Source organism: Phocoena phocoena, chromosome 13 (assembly GCF_963924675.1).
Source record: "Phocoena phocoena chromosome 13, mPhoPho1.1, whole genome shotgun sequence".
Classification (NCBI taxonomy): domain Eukaryota; kingdom Metazoa; phylum Chordata; class Mammalia; order Artiodactyla; family Phocoenidae; genus Phocoena; species Phocoena phocoena.
In genome coordinates, this window is record NC_089231.1 from 80181205 (window position 1) to 80198774 (window position 17570).

At 43.8% G+C, this 17570-nt stretch overlaps 1 protein-coding gene across 1 annotated transcript in view; it reads left to right on the top strand.

The window, feature by feature from the left end:
- Positions 1-17570, top strand: part of SRRM4 (serine/arginine repetitive matrix 4) — a 161843-nt gene that overhangs the window by 113546 nt on the left and 30727 nt on the right. Inside the window, exons 2-6 of the mRNA XM_065889530.1 lie at positions 175-321; positions 9875-9961; positions 12635-12706; positions 15489-15515; positions 17287-17337. Of these exons, the coding sequence (XP_065745602.1) occupies positions 175-321; positions 9875-9961; positions 12635-12706; positions 15489-15515; positions 17287-17337 (384 nt within the window). The remainder of the gene's footprint in view (positions 1-174; positions 322-9874; positions 9962-12634; positions 12707-15488; positions 15516-17286; positions 17338-17570) is intronic.

Sequence of the window (17570 nt, forward strand, 5' to 3'; positions counted from 1 at the left end):
CTGGAAACAATACATATCACTCCCATTCAGAGACCATTGACCCTTGATGATGATATGGCCCCACCTTAACTCCGAGGGAGGTTGGAAATATTCTGACATCTATGAATGTTTGATGAACAGTAAGAATCTCTGTCATATCCTAACACTTTTGCCTCCTTATTTCCTCCCCTATAGGACAGAACCCCAGAGCAGCCCCATGGTCCCAGCTCAGGATGGACCCTCAGAAAAGCTGAGCCAGCCTCTGGCCACTGAGGTCTTGGGCTCCAACAGCTGGGAGAGAGGCAAAGCCTGCCAGGAGGCCAGTCCTGCCAGAGCACACAGGTGAGACCCTGCCCCCGCTCCCCTCTTCAATCTAACAAGGAAGTTCAACTTGAGGATGGAGAAATGAAGTTTGTCTCTCTGACCATTCTTCCCCTCTCGCTTTTGCAAGTTCCTCTTTGAGATCCTAAATCAGATCAAAACCCATCTGAGAATTAGATGGAAGCTATGAATGCCAAGAATACTCCCCAAATTCTGTGTACCATTTCATAGGACTCATAGACCCCTGAGGCTTATGAACAGGAGTCTCTAGTTAAGAGCCTGAATCCTGAGGCAGTGGCTTAGGAAGCCAGAGCAGCTTTCATGGATGAAGGCTGCTTCCCCACCCAGGGTGCCCTCTACCCAGGCTGGCTACAGGCCGTGATTTCAATGAGGGGGAAACAGTTAAGTCCTATCAGCTTGAAGAAGTGAAGTTCAACATCGGTTCTGGAGGATTTTCCCCAGGAAACAGAAAAGAAAAGCTGTTTCCATAAGAGGCTGAAGGAGATGGAGAGAGAAGGGGAGGGGAAGGGAATTTCCATACTTTCAAAACATTGACTCCTAAACAGCCAAAGGGGACTTAGTGTGTTGTAGGGACTTGCGTTCAAACCTGCACACCATCACTTACTAACTGAGTGACCTTGGGCAAGATTGTTTTCTTGTGTGAGCCTCAGTTTTCACAACTATAAAATGGGGATATTGAGATCTAATTCTCAAAGTCAAGTGAAGATTAAATCAGATCAGGTGTGTACAGATCCTGACAGTGAGCCTGGAATATAAGAGGACCTTAAGATGTTAGTTGGAGTCTCACGGAGCCGGAAGAGAAGGTTCTGGACATGATAATCTAAAAATGATGCCGTGTCGTCCATTCGATTGTAGAGTGTCCAGGCCCCTTGCTCCCTTCCCCTATCTGTGACCTGCTCTCTGACGTGAGTAAAAACCACAATATTGATGATAAACCTATTGCTAGTGATAATCAAAGTCATAATAGACACTACATTTACTGTAACTTGCTCCGTGCTGGTCCAGGGCACATCGCATAAGTAAAGCTCCCTCATTCCTCGTAACGAACTTAGGACACAGGTCTCATGTTTTATACCCATCTTACAGATGATGAAAATGATACTCATAGAGGCCACCCAGCTAGGAAGTAATAGAGCAGTGGTTCAAATCCAAGTGTGTCCGTTTCTGGAGCCAGCATTCTTCATGGCTGCATACTTCCCCTCCGCGTATCTGACCACTGTGTAGTGAACCACTGTATATGTGACCGCTGCATACTTAACTGCTGCGTGTTTAACCGCCCCTTATGTCACTGTGGTGCACTTAACCACTATTCTGGCCCTACCGCCCCACTGTGTGCAAGGGCATACCTGGGAGACTGGTGCATGGAAAATAAAGAGGTAGAGGAAAGGCATTTGGGGTTTAGGGAGGGGGTTAATTACCCCCCTCACAGACATCAAATCCATCCAGATTCAAGGGCTTTTTTTTTTTCCTACCAGTATTTTTTTTGAGGTATAGTTAATTTGCAAAGTTGTTTTAGTTTCAAGTGTACAGTAAAGTGATTCATATATATATATATATATATATATATTCTTTTTCAGATTCTTTTCCATTGTAGGTTATTACAAGATATTGAGTCTAGTTCCCTGTGCTATACAATAGGTCCCTGTTGTTTACCTATTTTATATATAGTGTGTATATGTTAACCCCAAACTCCTCATTTATCTCCCCCCTCCCACTCCACTCCATAAGTTTGTTTTCTGTATTTGTGAGTCTATTTCTGTTTTGTAAATAAGTTCATTTGTATCATTTTTTTAGATCCCACAAATAAATGATATCATATGATATTTGTCTTTCTCTGTAGGGCTTTTGGGTTTTATCTCATCACTTAAATCTGAGTTTAGGATAGTGGTTCCCAAACCTTGCTCCCCTGAGACCCTGGGGTATGAGAATGAAGTGACAGTAATTGACAGAAACAATAAAATCTTTCTCTATTTTATAAGACACATTTTTTAAAGGTCTTTTCTTTCTCCTTAAGCATTTATGCCTTAAATGTTTTCAGTTTTTCTCAAATTCCTAGCAGCTGTTACACTGGGAAGTGTTTATATGAAACAAGATGATTTAACATGTGTCTAAATTATTTCATCCATTCATCCCTCATTTGGTCACTCAACAAATGTTTATTAGGCTCTTACTCTGTGTCAATCCCTCGCTGAAGGAAAAATTTGGAAGTGGCTTACCATGCTTACACAAGAGGCCTGTTTGCTTCCTGGGTATGTGTGCTGTGTTTTGTGCTTTATATAACATGTAAGTGTAGTTAACTAGCTAGGTACTTAATCCCTATGCTTTTTATTTTTAACCTGCTAAAAGTGACTCTCTTGAAACTGTTCTACATATGGCTACATGATTTTTACTGGCTGACAATGCGGAGACCTTAACATATATTCTAATCACTGTATCGTTGTTTTCTAGTAACTGTAAATACCAGATTCTCAGAATGGAGTTAATCATGGCAGCATTTTATGATGATTTGTAAAGAGCTGAGAAACTTCCGAAAGATCAGCCACACAAACAAGTGTGAAAAGGCAGCTGGTTTTATGGGAAGGCTCTCAGGCTAGGAATCACACAGGCCTCGATTCAAGTTCCAGCTCAGATACTTCCTTACTGTGCAGCTGTGAGCAAGACAGTCCAACTCCCTTGAGCCTGGTTTTCTTTGCCCGTAGAACAAGACGGTAAAAATCATAGCACCAAGATGGCGTGCCTGACGGAGACCCCAATCCGCACGAGCGTCCTTTCGGAAGCAGCAGCTAGCAGTCGCCACTACGTTGACAGGCTCTTTGACCCTGATCCCCAGAAAGTTCTACAAGGTGTCATCTGAGTAACCCTTTAGGATTTGTTAGAAAGGAGACCCGACTGCAGCTGCTGGATTGCTGCCGGGACGAGGGACGAGAACGAGGCTGGCCACCCTTCAGCAGCAGACCCTCTCAAGACCGTCCTCTTGCCCGTGCTCCCGCTGGGTTACCACAGGTGGAAGCAGGACATGGGCTCAGCAGCAGCAGGCCATGACCTAGGAGGTGCAGTGAGGGACAGAGCTGCCGCTGTGTGGCTGACAGGGTCTTGGTACTCCGCAGGTATCAGGCCTGTGCCTCAGAGGTGGGAGAGCCGAGTTCAGGACATTGGTCCACCAGAGACCCCCGGCTCCACATAATATCAAATGGTGAAAGCTCTCCCAGAGATCTCCATCTCAACGCTAAGACCCAGCTCCACTCAACGACCAGCAAACTACAGTGCTGGACACCCTATGCCAAACAACTAGCAAGACAGGAGCACAACCCCACCCATTAGCAGAGAGGCTGCCTAAAATCATAATAAGGTCACAGACACCCCAAAACACACCACTGGATGCAGTCCTGCCCACCAGAAAGACAAGATCCAGCCTCATCCACCAGAGCACAGGCACCAGTCCCCTCCACCAGGAAGCCTACACATCCCACTGAAGCAACCTTAGCCACTGGGGGCAGACACCAAAAACAACAGGAACTATGAACCTGCAGCCTGCAAAAAGGAGACCCCAAACACAGTAATTTAAACAAAATGAGAAGACAGAGAAATACACAGCAGATGAAGGAGCAAGGCAAAAACCCACCAGACCTAACAAATGAAGAGGATATAGGCAGTCTACCTGAAAAAGAATTCAGAGTAATGATAGTAAAGATGATCCCAAATCTTGGAAATAGAATGGAGAAAATACAAGAAACGTTTAACAAGGACCTAGAAGAACTAAAGAGCAAACGAACAATGATGAACAGCACAATAAATGAAATTTAAAATTCTCTAGAAGGAATCAGTAGCAGAATAACTGAGGCAGAAGAATGGAGAAGTGACCTGGAAGATAAAATAGTGGAAATAACTACTACAGAGGAGAATAAAGAAAAAAGAATGAAAAGAATTGAGGACAGTCTTAGAGACCTCTGAGACAATATTAAACACACCAACATTCGAATTATAGCGATCCCAGAAGAAGACGAGAGAAAGAAACAGACTGAGAAAATATTCGAAGAAATTATACTTGAAAACTTCCCCTAATATGGGAAAGGAAATAGTCAAGTCCAGGAAGCACAGAGAGTCCTGTACGGATAAATCCAAGGAGAAACACGCCAAGGCACATATTAATCAAACTATCAAAAATTAAATACAAAGATAAACAATTAAAAGCAGCAAGGGAAAAGCAACAAATAGCACACAGGGGAATCCCCATAAGGTTAACAGCTGATCTTTCAGCGGAAACTCTGCAAGCCAGAAGGGAGTGGCAAGACATATTTAAAGTGGTGAAGGGAAAAACCTACAACCAAGATTACTCTACCCAGCAAGGATCTCATTCAGATCTGACGGAGAAATTAAAACCTTTACAGACAAGCAAAAGCTAAGAGAATTCAGCACCACCAAACGAGCTTTTCAACAAATGCTAAAGGAATTTCTCTAGGCAGGAAACACAAGAGAAGGAAAAGACCTACAATAACAAACCCAAAACAGTTAAGAAAATGGTAATAGGAACATACATATCGATAATTACCTTAAATGTAAATGGATTAAATGCTCCCACCAAAAGACATAGACTGGCTGAATGGATACAATAACAAGACCCATATATATGCTGTCTACAAGAGACCCACTTCAGACCTAGGGACACATACAGACTGAAAGTGAGGGGATGGAAAAAGATATTCCATGCAAATGGAAATCAAAAGAAAGCTGGAGTAGCAATTCTCATATCAGACAAAATAGACTTTAAAATAAAGACTGTTACAAGAGACAAAGAAGGACACTACATAATGATCAAGGGATCGATCCAAGAAGGAGATATAACAATTGTAACTATTTATGCACCCAACAGAGGAGCACATCAATACATAAGGCAAATGCTAACAGCCATAAACGGGGAAATCGACAGTAACATAGTAGGGGACTTTAACACCCCACTTTCACCAATGGACAGATCATCCAAAATGAAAATAAATAAGGAAACACAAGCTTTAAATGATACATTAAACAAGATGGACTTAATTGATATTTATAGGACATTCCATCCAAAAACAACAGAATACATTTTCTTCTCCAGTGCTCATGAAACATTCTCCAGGATAGATCATATCTTGGGTCACAAATCAAGCCTTGGTAAATTTAAGAAAATTGAAATCATATCAAGTATCTTTTCCTACCACAATGCTATGAGACTAGATATCAGTTACAGGAAAAAATCTGTAAAAAATACAAACACATGGAGGCTAAACAGTACACTACTTAATAACCAAGGTATCACTGAAGAAAGCAAAGAGGAAATCAAAAAATACCTAGAAACAAAAGACAATGAAAACACGACAACCCAAAACCTATGGGATGCAGAAAAAGCAGTAATAAAAGGGAAGTTTATAGCAATACAATCCTACCTCAAGAAACAAGAAACATCTCAAATAAACAACCTTACCTTACACCTAAAACAATTAGAGAAAGAAGAACAAAAAAAGCCCCAACGTTAGCAGAAGGAAAGAAATCATAAAGATCAGATCAGAAATAAATGAAAAAAAAATTAAGGAAATGATAGCAAAGAGCAATAAAACTAAAAGCTGTTTCTTTGAGAAGATTAAAAAAATTGATAAACCATTAGCCAGACTCATCAAGACAAAAAGAGAGAAGACTCAAATCAACAAAATTAGAAATGAAAAAGGAGGAGTAACAACTGACACGGCAGAAATACAAAGGATCATGAGAGAGAACTACAGGCAACTATATGCCAGTAAAATGGAAAACCGGGACAAATTCTTAGAAAAGAAGAAATGGACAAATTCTTGGAAAAGCACAACCTTCTGAGACTGAACCAGGAAGAAATAGAAAATATAAACAGACCAATCACAAGCACTGAAATTGAAACTGTGATTTAAAATCTTCCAACAAACAAAAGCCCAAGGCCAGATGGCTTCACAGGCAAATTCTATCAAACATTTAGAGAAGAGCTAACACCTATCCTTCTCAAACTCTTCCAAAATATAGCAGAGGGAGGAACACTCCCAAACTCATTCTACGAGGCCACCATCATCACCCTGATACCAAAACAAGACAAAGAAGTCACAAAGAAAGAAAACTACAGGCCAATATCACTGATGAACATAGATGCAAAAATCCTCAACAAAATACTAGCAAACAGAGTCCAACGGGACATTAAAAGGATCATACACCATGATCAAGTGGGGTTTATCCCAGGAATGCAAGGATTCTTCAATATACGCAGATCAGTCAGTGTGATACACCATATAACAAATTGCCGGATGAAAACCATATGATCATCTCAATAGATGCAGAAAAATCTTTTGACAAAATTCAACACCCACTTATGATAAAACTCTCCAGAAAGTAGGCATAGAGGGAACTTACCTCAGTAAAATAAAGGCCATATATGACAAACCCACAGCCAACATCGTTCCCAGTGGTGAAAAACTGAAACCATTTCCTCTAAGGTCAGGAGAAAGACAAGGTTGTCCACTCTCACCACTATTATTCAACATAGTTTTGGAAGTTTTAGCCACAGCAATCAGAGTAGAAAAAGAAATAAAAGAAATCCAAATCGGAAAAGAAGAAGTAAAGCTGTCACTGTTTGCAGATGACATGATGCTATACGTAGAGAATCCTAAAGATGCCATCAGAAAACTGCTAGAGCTAATCAATGAATTTGGTAGAGTAGCAGGATACAAAATTAATGCACAGAAATCTCTTGCATTCTTATACACTAATGATGGAAAATCTGAAAGAGAAATTAAGGAAACACTCCCATTTACCATTGCAACAAAAAGAGTAAAATACCTAGGAATAAACCTACCTGAGGAGACAAAAGACCTACCTGTATGCAGAAAACTATAAGACACTGATGAAAGAAATTAAAGATGATACAAACAGATGGAGAGATATACCATGTTCTTGGATTGGAAGAATCAACATTGTGAAAATGACTCTACTACCCAAAGCAATCTACAGATTCAGTGCAATCCCTATCAAACTACCAATGGCATTTTTCACAGAACTAGAACAAAAAATTTCACAATTTGTATGGAAACACAAAAGACCCTAAATAGCCAAAGCAATCTTGAGAAAGAAAAACAGAGCTGGAGCAATCAGGCTCCCGGACTTCAGACTATACTACAAAGCTACAGTCATCAAGACAGTATGGTACTGGCACAAAAACAGAAATATAGATCAATGGAATAGGATGGAAAGCCCAGAGATAAACCCATGCACATATGGTCCCCTTATTTTTGATAAAGGAGGCAAGAATATACAGTGGAGGAAAGACAGCCTCTTCAATAAGTGGTGCTGGGAAAACTGGACAGGTACATGTAAAAATATGAAATTAGAACACTCCCTAACACCATACACAAAATAAACTCAAAATGGATTTGAGATCTAAATGTGAGACCAGACACTATAAAACTCTTAGAGGAAAACATAGGAAGAACACTCTGACATAAATCACAGCAAGATCTTTTTTGATCCACCTCCTAGGGTAATGGAAATAAAAACAAAAATAAACAAATGGGACCTAATGAATCTTTAAAGCTTTTGCACAGCAAAGGAAACCATAAACAAGATGAAAAGACAACCCTCAGAATGGGAGAAAATATTTGCAAACGACTCAACAGACAAAGGATTAATCTCCAAAATATATAAACAGCTCATGCAGCTCAATATTGATAAAACAAACAACCCAATCAAAAAATGGGCAGAAGACCTAAACAGACATTTCTCCAAAGAAGACATACAAATGGTCAAGAAGCACATGAAAAGCTGCTCAACATCACTAATCATTAGAGAAATGCAAATCAAAACTACAATGAGGTATCACCTCATACCTGTCAGAATGGGCATCATCAGAAAATCTACAAACAACAAATGCTGGAGAGGGTGTGGAGAAAAGGGAACCCTCTTGCACTGTTGGTGGGAATATAGATTGATACAGCCACTATGGAGAACAGTATAGAGGTTCCTTTAAAAACTAAAAATAGAACTACCGTATGACCCAGCAATCCCACTACTGGGCATATACCCTGAGAAAACCATAATTCAAAAAGAGTCATGTACCACAATGTTCACTGCAGCTCTATTTACAATAGCCAGGACAAGGAAGCAACCTAAGTGTCCATCGACAGATGAATGGATAAAGAAGATGTGGCACATATGTACAATGGAATATTACTCAGCCATAAAAAGAAACGAAATTGAGTTATTTGTAGTGAGGTGGATGGACTTAGAGTCTGTCATACAGAGTGAAGTAAGTCAAAAAGAGAAAGACAAATACCATATGTTAACACATATATATAGAATCTAAAAAAAAAAAACATGGTTCTGAAGAACCTAGGGGCAGGACAGGACTAATGTTGCAGACGTAGAGAATGGACTTGAGGACACGGGGAGGGGGAAGGGTGGGCTAGGACGAAGTGAGAGAGTGGCATGGACATATATACACTACCAAATGTAAAATAGATAGCTGGTGGGAAGCAGCCGCATTGCACAGGGAGATCAGCTTGGTGCTTTGTGACCACCTAGAGGGGTGGGATAGGGAAGGTGGGAGGGAGACGCAAGAGGGAGGAGATATGGGGCTATATGTATATGTATAGCTGATTCAGTTTGTTGTAGAGCAGAAACTAACACACTATTGTAAAACAATTATACTACAATAAAGATGTTAAAAAAAATCGTAACACCCTTCAAGTGCTTTTGTGAGCATCAAAGTATATAAAACATTTGGTGCATAGTAAGTGAATCAACGGTAGCTGTGTTGTTACTAATAATGACAGTAACATTTTATTAATAATCTGTTTTCCCAAAGAGGTTCGGCTGGGTTGGCATGTTTCAATTCCCAAGCAGTTTTTCATCCAAAACCATATCTTTTAGCCATGGGATAGTGCTTTAAAAAAAATCCCTGGAGCCTGCCCCAATTATAAAAGGAGATAACTTGACTTCATTTAACTGCAGCCTGAGCCTTTGAATTTAATTGAACAGCAAATAATTATTCCTGAAGAGTGGAGATTTTTGAGGTTCCGTGAAGCCATATAAGAAATGGATCTTGTTACATTAGACCTTGGCAAATATAGTTTTAATAATCGGCTGCTACTTAACCTACCTTCTGCCTCCTATTTAATTTCCAGCAGGAACTACAGACACGTTGTATTGTGGAGAGAGGGTGCTGAATTGCCGATTAATTATTTAAAAACTGATTTATTTACCAAGGTGAGCCATTTGCAAATTCAATAATAAATCTATTAAGAGCAGTTAACCTCTGTAACTCTGGTTTAACTAATCAATTGATGTTTGGGTAACGTACAGCATCTGTCTCATTAGGTCAGCATTAACTCCTTATTTGAGGCATTTAATCTGAAGTGTAACCAAATCAGCCATGAGGTGGTAATTAAGTATTCACTATGGGTCCTTCACCCTCCAAGGAACTGGATGCTTTCCCAGCTGCAACAGCCCTGATTGGGGGTTTGGGGAACCCTGTGTCCACTAATACCCAGTTCTGTTTTCCCCTCAGTGCCTCCCAAGGCAAAGACTTGACGCCACCCCCTTCCTCCAGGGGGAAGAAGAAAAAGAAGAAAGCTACCCGGAAGAAGAGAAGGAGGTGAGGGCCCCAAGGGACATGGAACACTGAAGATGGGAGAATGGACAAAAGAGGGGTAATAAGGGCTTTGGAGTCAGACAGTGACTCCCCTGGGATTCAGATCCCCTCTATGCCTCTTAACTAGCTGTGTGACCTTAGGCAAGTCACTTCACCTTTCTGAGCCTGTTTCCACTTCTATAAAATGGTAGAAATACCTGCCTCTTGGGGTTTTATGAGAATTAGGTGAGAAAGTGGATGTGGAAGCAGCTGTCTCAGTGTCTGGCACATAGTAAATGACTAGTCTGAAGCATAGTTATGACCATGAATATTTACTTATTTATTTATTTTTGGAGACCTCACGTATGTGAGCGGCTGTACCAAGCACTGTGATCTCCATGATCTCTTTTACGCTTGACCACGATCTAGCAGGCAGGCATTATTATCCCCATTTTATTTATTTATTTTTTGCGGTACGCGGGCCTCTCAGTGCTATGGCCTCTCCCGTCGCGGAGCACAGGCTCCGGACGCGCAGGCTCAGCGGCCATGGCTCATGGGCCCAGCCGCTCCGTGGCATGTGGGATCTTCCCGGACTGGGGCACAAACCCGTGTCCCCTGCATCGGCAGGCAGACTCTCAACCACTGCGCCACCGGGGAAGCCCCCCATTTTATTTTTATTGAAAAAAATTTTCCCAGTTTTATTGAGATATAATTGACCTATAACATCGTATTAGTCCAAGGTTACAGCATCATGATTTGACATATGTTTATATTGCTAAATGATTACCACAGTAACTGTGGTTAACCTATCCATCACCTCATGTAGTTACAATGGTTTTTCTTGTGACGAGATCTTTTAAGATCTAGTCTCTTAGCAGTACAGTATTGTCAACTCTAGTCACCATGACTCATTTCTCTTATAGCTGTTATCCCCATTTTAGAGATGAGAAAATAAGTCTCAGAGAGGAGGTGACAGAACCTACAGACACTTGATTCCAGGCTCCTCAGTTGCTTCCACCACACGCAAATGCCAAGGATAATGGACTTTATATTTTGGGCCAGCTATTGACTCTTTTGTACCCTGTGAGGTTTTTCTATGTACAGTACCTTTTAATTTTTTTGTATTTAAAAATATTGTCAGAGTTTCTTCTAGGCTGTCAATCCCTAGACTAAAAGCAGGTTCAGTGTTCCACACCCCAAGGGGTGGTCAAAGAGATGTTCCTTAGAGGGGCAAGTTAAAAATCCCAGCAAACCTTGGAGGCAGTATTTGAAGAAGCCTGCAGGGGGCAGCAGAGAGCAGAGTCTGAATGACTCAGGCCCTAACTCGAGGTTTTCTGGGGCCCTGTTCCCTCCACACCCCTTTCACCTAGTTCTAAGGGGCTAGGCCCAAAGAGGACCCAGAGGGGACTGTGAATGAAGACCGTGAGTTCCAGCCATTCCAGGGCGAGGGGTGGAATTGGGGTAAGTGGCCTGAGCTTCCTGATTTTAGGTATGGACAGGAGAACACATCAAAGAAGGAAACCAGAGGGATCAGGCTCCCATCGTTCATTCATTCATTCATTCAGTATGTTCAGTGAGCACTCTTTGGGGACAAGCGCTATGATTCCCTAAGTCCGATTGTTTCTTAACCCTTCATAACCCCTGCAGACACGTTTTATTTGACCTGCAAAGTGTTTTTTGTCTTTTTAATTGGTGGCCATATTTTAAAACCAGGAGCTGTCATATGAAAATATGTTTTTCTGGCAACTTCTATTCAAAAGGAAGGAGCTCTAGAAGCCCAGGCCTACATTCCTACCTTGGACCTTCAGCTGATCTGAGAAGTAGCCATACCCCTGGGTCAGGTGCTCTCTGGTTCACCACAGGCCTCACCACTCCCTACTGTCTCCCCTGCTCCCCCCTGCCCCCCGCAACCTGCTGCATCCATTTAAGCTATCTGAGAGGCAGGCCTGTGTTGGCATTGAGTTTGCAGCTCCTGATACACTTCAACGTTGGTATTTTATCAGTGGGAGAACAGGAGACTTGGAGTGAGCAGTGACATGCCTGAGGTGACTTATAAATTAATGGTAGAGTCAGAATTGGAACTCGGGTTACCCGAACATCAGCCTTGAGTCATAACCATGATCCTAGGGCGTCTCTGTTTCTCGGGTTACCCCTTCATGGCACCACCGTGCTGAGTGCATCCTGGCAAGATCTCCTGCAGGGGTTTGGTCTCACCAGGGAGACACAGGGTGGAGCAGAGGAGAGACCTTTAAAGTATGTGCAGTTTTGGAAGAGAGCAGCAGACAAAAATAAATACTTATGGCCTGACCAGGAGGGCAGCTATGGGTGCTATAGTGATTGAGAGCAAAGCCCCTGGGATCAGTGAGTCTTCAATTTGAATCTCAGCTCACCCACCTTCTTAGCTGTGTGTCTTTGGGCAAGTCACTTTACCTCTCTGAACCCCGCTTTCTTTGTCTGAAAAGGGAGGGTAGCAATTATACCTACCTAAGAAGTGTGTGGAAGGATTAACTGAGATAATACCTGTAGTAAAACACATGATAACATTTGAAACAAATGCAAACTAACTCTACAAATTATCATCCTTGATGTGTGTTACTGAAAGACCTGAGGCATGTCTGGGGGCTGGAGAAGGGTCTCTGTGAAACCAACCGTGTCCCTCAAAGCCTCCCTCTGAAGTGTGTCTCCCCTCCCCGGCAGGTCCCCATCATATAGCCCATCGCCTGTCAAGAAAAAGAAGAAGAAAAGTTCCAAGAAACATAAGAGACACAGGTACTGTCCTTCCTCCTCTGCAAATAAACGGGGATGTTCCCACTGGGGTGAGGGTGGAGGTGACAGTGGATGGCACTGAAAGGTCATTTGGAAGCCTATCATTTCATTTATAAAAAATACTCATCTATGTGTTGTCGTGTATTTGTATCTCGTCTAACTTGGGACTCTGGTTGCAAGGACCAGAGGCCCACTAATGCTAACTCAGGCCAGAGGGGGATTTGTTCTAAGGAGACAGGAATGTCTCAGGGACCAGCCCGGCCTCAGTGAGGGACTAGAACCGATGAATGGAAAGCTGACACAACCCAAGCCGAACCCCCTAGTGCACACAGGGGGATGTGGACCCTGCACCCTGTTCCTGTCTCTTCATGTTGCAGACCCAGCCACAGGAAGATCCAGTATCTCTCGGTCTTGTTCCTTATTCCAAATTCCCAAGGAGAGACCTTTCTGGTTGGTCCAACTATGTCCTAGAGAATGGGATCCTGTGAAACATGGCTTCTGGATCATACACCCTTGTGGACAGTGGTTAAGGGGCATTAGGAACTGGACACACAGTCCCAAAGGAGCTCACTATACACATGTGCATGTACACACACACACACACACACACACACACACACACACACACACACACGTATGCTTATGGGGAAAAATAAAAGACAGGAAGGCTATATGCCAGAGGTCTCAAATCTGTGATTAATGGACCGAGCCAACATTTTATAATCGAAAGATTTCACAATACAAAAATCAAAGGTTTCCTGCTCCTCTGTAAAATCAGAAGCTCTCTCTTCATTGGACCAGTTTTCCCACAGGCAGCCGTCAGCTGGAGCTGATGAGTTGCTGTGCGTTTAGACAGAGCGGAGGTGCCGCATTGTCCCCACCTAACCTGCTCCCCTCCATCTACACACATTTACAAGGCTTGTGTGGCCCCCTGGGCTCCGAGAGTTTGAAGCTGTCTTGGTAAGTTAAGGTATTTGCTGTGGTTGGCTGTGGATGACAGGGAAAGAGTGGTTTATATTTTATTTTTGCTTATCTGTATCTTCCAATTTTCCTACACGGGTGGTGGATTATTTGTGCAATTAAACCATCACAGCAGAACAAAAGGTAAGAGGTCATGTGGGTTCCCCTCCCCACCGCATCTCACCCTCTCGTTCAAAGTAGCCCCCGCGTGGCTTTTCCCAACCCAGGGGTGTGGTTGCCTTTCAGCCCTTGTTGCCAGAAAGGTCTCAACTCAGTTTCGTCTCACCTATTATGTCTACCACCTGCCCAAACACGCCAACTGATGCTCTCTGAGTTTGTGCTCAAGACAAGGTGTGGGCGCAAACCAATTGTAAAATGTTGCTAATTTGGTGTTCGAAACCTCCCCAACACAGAGTCCTTGGTCGAGGCAGGGCCTGCCTGTGACCACAGGCTGCCGTCACCTTACTATGCTGAGCAGTTTGTCCCAGTTTAGGGGTTGGGTGCGAAGCAGGAGCATTTTTCTCTATGAATCTTGGGAGCCAGGTGGCTTCTTACTCAAGGGCTTCTTCTCATGGGAAAGAGACTAGGCCAGAGGGTTAGAAACAGGCTCTCTTTCTGGGGGCTACAGGGGTTGTTGGAGGTTTAGAGCGAAGAAGGACCATAACATGGGGAATTAGGAGGGGGAAATACAGATGCCAGTTCTTCCCAAACCCTCATCTACTGAGCATCACTCTACTTCTAGTCCATTTTCTCCAAGTTCCTGAAATGTTTGCTTAGTGATGGTTGACTTTTTGGAGCTGGGATGTAGGGGTAGAGGACGCATTGAGCTTTTTTTTCTCCCTTTCAATTAACTAAGCCTTCAGGGTTAAAAAATATATATATATATACCATTTTTCACACGTATTTATTGAATACCCATTGTGTGTCACGAATTAGGATTCACGGGCCTGAGAACAGAACAGTGACTAGAGCCCAGTCCCTGCCCTCAAGTTGCTCACGTTCTAGTGGGGAAAACGGTAGTCATATTACGCAGAAGTCTGTACCGTAGTCAGGCTAAGCTCAGAAGCTCACCCAGGGTTTGTGGGAACAGAGAGGAGGCGCCAAACCAGCCTGCGTGGATTGGAAAATGCTACAAGGAGAAGGTGACATCTGTGTGGCGCTCTGAAGAATGAATCGGGGTTACGTAGGTGAAGCTGTGTGGCCCTTGGCAACTTAACTAACTTCTCTGAGCTTCACTGTCTTTGTTAAATGGTTGTTAATAGTACTTCACAGGTTTGGGGAAGAGGTTGAATGAGATTGTATGGAGACATGCTTAGCACGGAGTCTGGCCACCAGTAAAGAGTTCCACATGTGGAAGTCGGTTGTCCCATGAAGATGAAAATAATGATGATGATGATGAAGAAGAATCCACAACTAGGGAGAGAAAAGACCAACGTGAGACTTGGGGGAAGGGACGAGGCAGAGGGACTCTCTTCTGGCCCCTCATGCAACCTTTTCCAGGACAGGCTTACTGACAAATTTGGGTGAGGATTGAAACACTGATAGGTTTTGACCTGGAAATTCAAAATGCAAACCAATGTTTCCCATATGATCTTCAAATCTAAAACAGGAGGATTTGCTAGGTGTCCCGGTCCCCTTGTAGCCTGATCACAAATGCACTGATACATCCATCCCAGGAAAAGAAACTTCAGACTCACTTTTATTTTCTTCCCTCCCTCCCTCTGTTCCTTTCTTCCCTCTTCCTTCCTCTCTTTCACTCCCTCCCCATCTCTCTCCTTTCCTTCCTCCCTCTGTCTCTTCCTCTTTTTTTTTTGCCCTCAATCAGGTCATTCTCCAAGAAGAGAAGGCACAGGTAAGCATCTTGTTGCCTCTCGCTACCTGCTTAGCTTTCTGCTTTCCTAACCAGGTTTAGGCAGCATCTAGGGTCAAGCTCTCTGCCTCTACCTCTGCGTTCACGCCCCCTTCATCTTCCTGGGCCTCAGTTTCCTCTGAAATGAAGGCCATGATCTGGTTTCCCTGAAAGTTCCAAGCCAGACTTTCGGTTTCCCCCAGGCCAGGTGGCAGCTGCCAGAGCAGCTCCTACCGATTCCTCTCCCTAGCAGGTCTCGCCACCCTTGCCAGGGTCTGTTTGTTTGACCGCTGGTTGAAATCTTGGGTTGGGGCATGTAGAGAAGCATCAGCCCCAGACACGCCAGCCACCAAAGCCTTCCCAGATCCTAGCCAAGGGACAGAGGCCGAGTACTAGAAGCACAGGGTGAGCACACATAACGCTGTCACCTATGGGGTACTCGCTATAAATCAGATCCTGTGCTAAGCCTTTTCCATGCGTGTGTGTATTTAATCTCCATTAATCCCCATCACAACGCTGTGTGGTGGATATCCTTATTATTTCCATTTTACAGATGAAGAAGCTAAGACTCAGGAGGTGTGGCAGGCATGTCCACAGACACACGGTCAGAAGGTGGCAGGGCCAAAACTCAAACCCAAATCTGTCAGATAGAGGGTCAGGGCACCCTTGCGTGGCTTCCAGAATAACAATAGCACAATTCCAGCAGCTGGCAGAGTGCAAAGGCCTTTCATTCATTCGGTGAACAAGTAGACACTGATAACCAATGTCGTCCGTCCGCTCAGCCCAACAGCTTGAGCAATGGCCGCATTTTAAGGGCAAGGAAACTGGGTCTTCAAGAGGACAGGTAACCTGCCTGATGTCACACAGCGACTCAGTAGCAGAGCCAGGATGTGAATTTGGATCGTTCAGTGAGGTCCTGGGCTCTCCACCTCCCAGGCTGAGTCCCAGACATGTGTCAAGGTGCGACTTCAGTTGGGTGAAATCGAATTTTCTCGTTCCCAGGACTTAGGTCAGTGACACGTTCCTGGTGCCCCTCTGACGCCGGTCTGGCTTGAACTACCAAATAGTGTTCGCCGTCTGGGGCCTCTGATGATGCTGGGACCCTGAGTCGTAATTGTCCACTCTGCCCACACCCCAGTACTGTGGCTTTAAAAGAAAACAGATGCTCGAATATTCGCGAGCGGAACGTTTCAGAATCTGCCGAACTTCATGAGGCTTTAGAGCAGCTCCCTGGATATCCCATTCTTTTCTCTTAGAAATTGATTGGACAGCAGTCAAGAGGACGGGCCCTGGGGACCCATGGTCTGGGGCCACTTTCCAGCTCACCTGTGTGATCCTGGTCAAGTTTCTTAGCCCGTCTAAGGCTCAGTTTCTATTTCTGGAAAATGAGTGCTTATTAAATGTGCCACTGCCCATAGGTTGTAGGGAGAATGAAATGAGATTATTGCCAAGAGGTATTAGCACAGCGCTTACCTGATAAGAAAGCCTCAAAGCATGGCAGATATGATGACCTTTGCTACTGCGGTTATTGTGAAGCTACCAGCGCTGATCTTAGCATCCTCCGTCCCCCATCCCCAGTCTGTACGTGTGGGCTAGTGTGTCTAGCTGAACCCACTGGGCGAAAACGTTGGCAGCAACTGCTCTGATCTTAGAAACGATCGGCGTCCATTCCCAAACTGCCTGAATCTAGTGGCCACCGCGTGTTTAGCATCTTGACCACTTTATCTCTCGCTAGAATTTTGCATCTTTTGGTAACTGGCCATTTCCCATTCAGCTCCTGCAGCCCAAAAAACAAAAGAAGGGAAGAGAAGAGGCACAAAAAACAGTAAGTAGATTCCACCTGCAACGCACTGTCCAGCTTGGGGAGGTGGGGGACTGACCTGTGAACAGCCAGAGGGTTAGAATTGCCAAAGAAGCGGGGACCGGGAGAGGAGGGTGGGCGAACAAGAGGGGAGAAGGAAGGGGAAGCAGAACTCTGTAGACTTGCAGTCGTGGGTTTGTCGTGCATGGGTACATAAGGTTGTGTATGTGATGTGTGTGTGTGCATGCGTGTCTGTG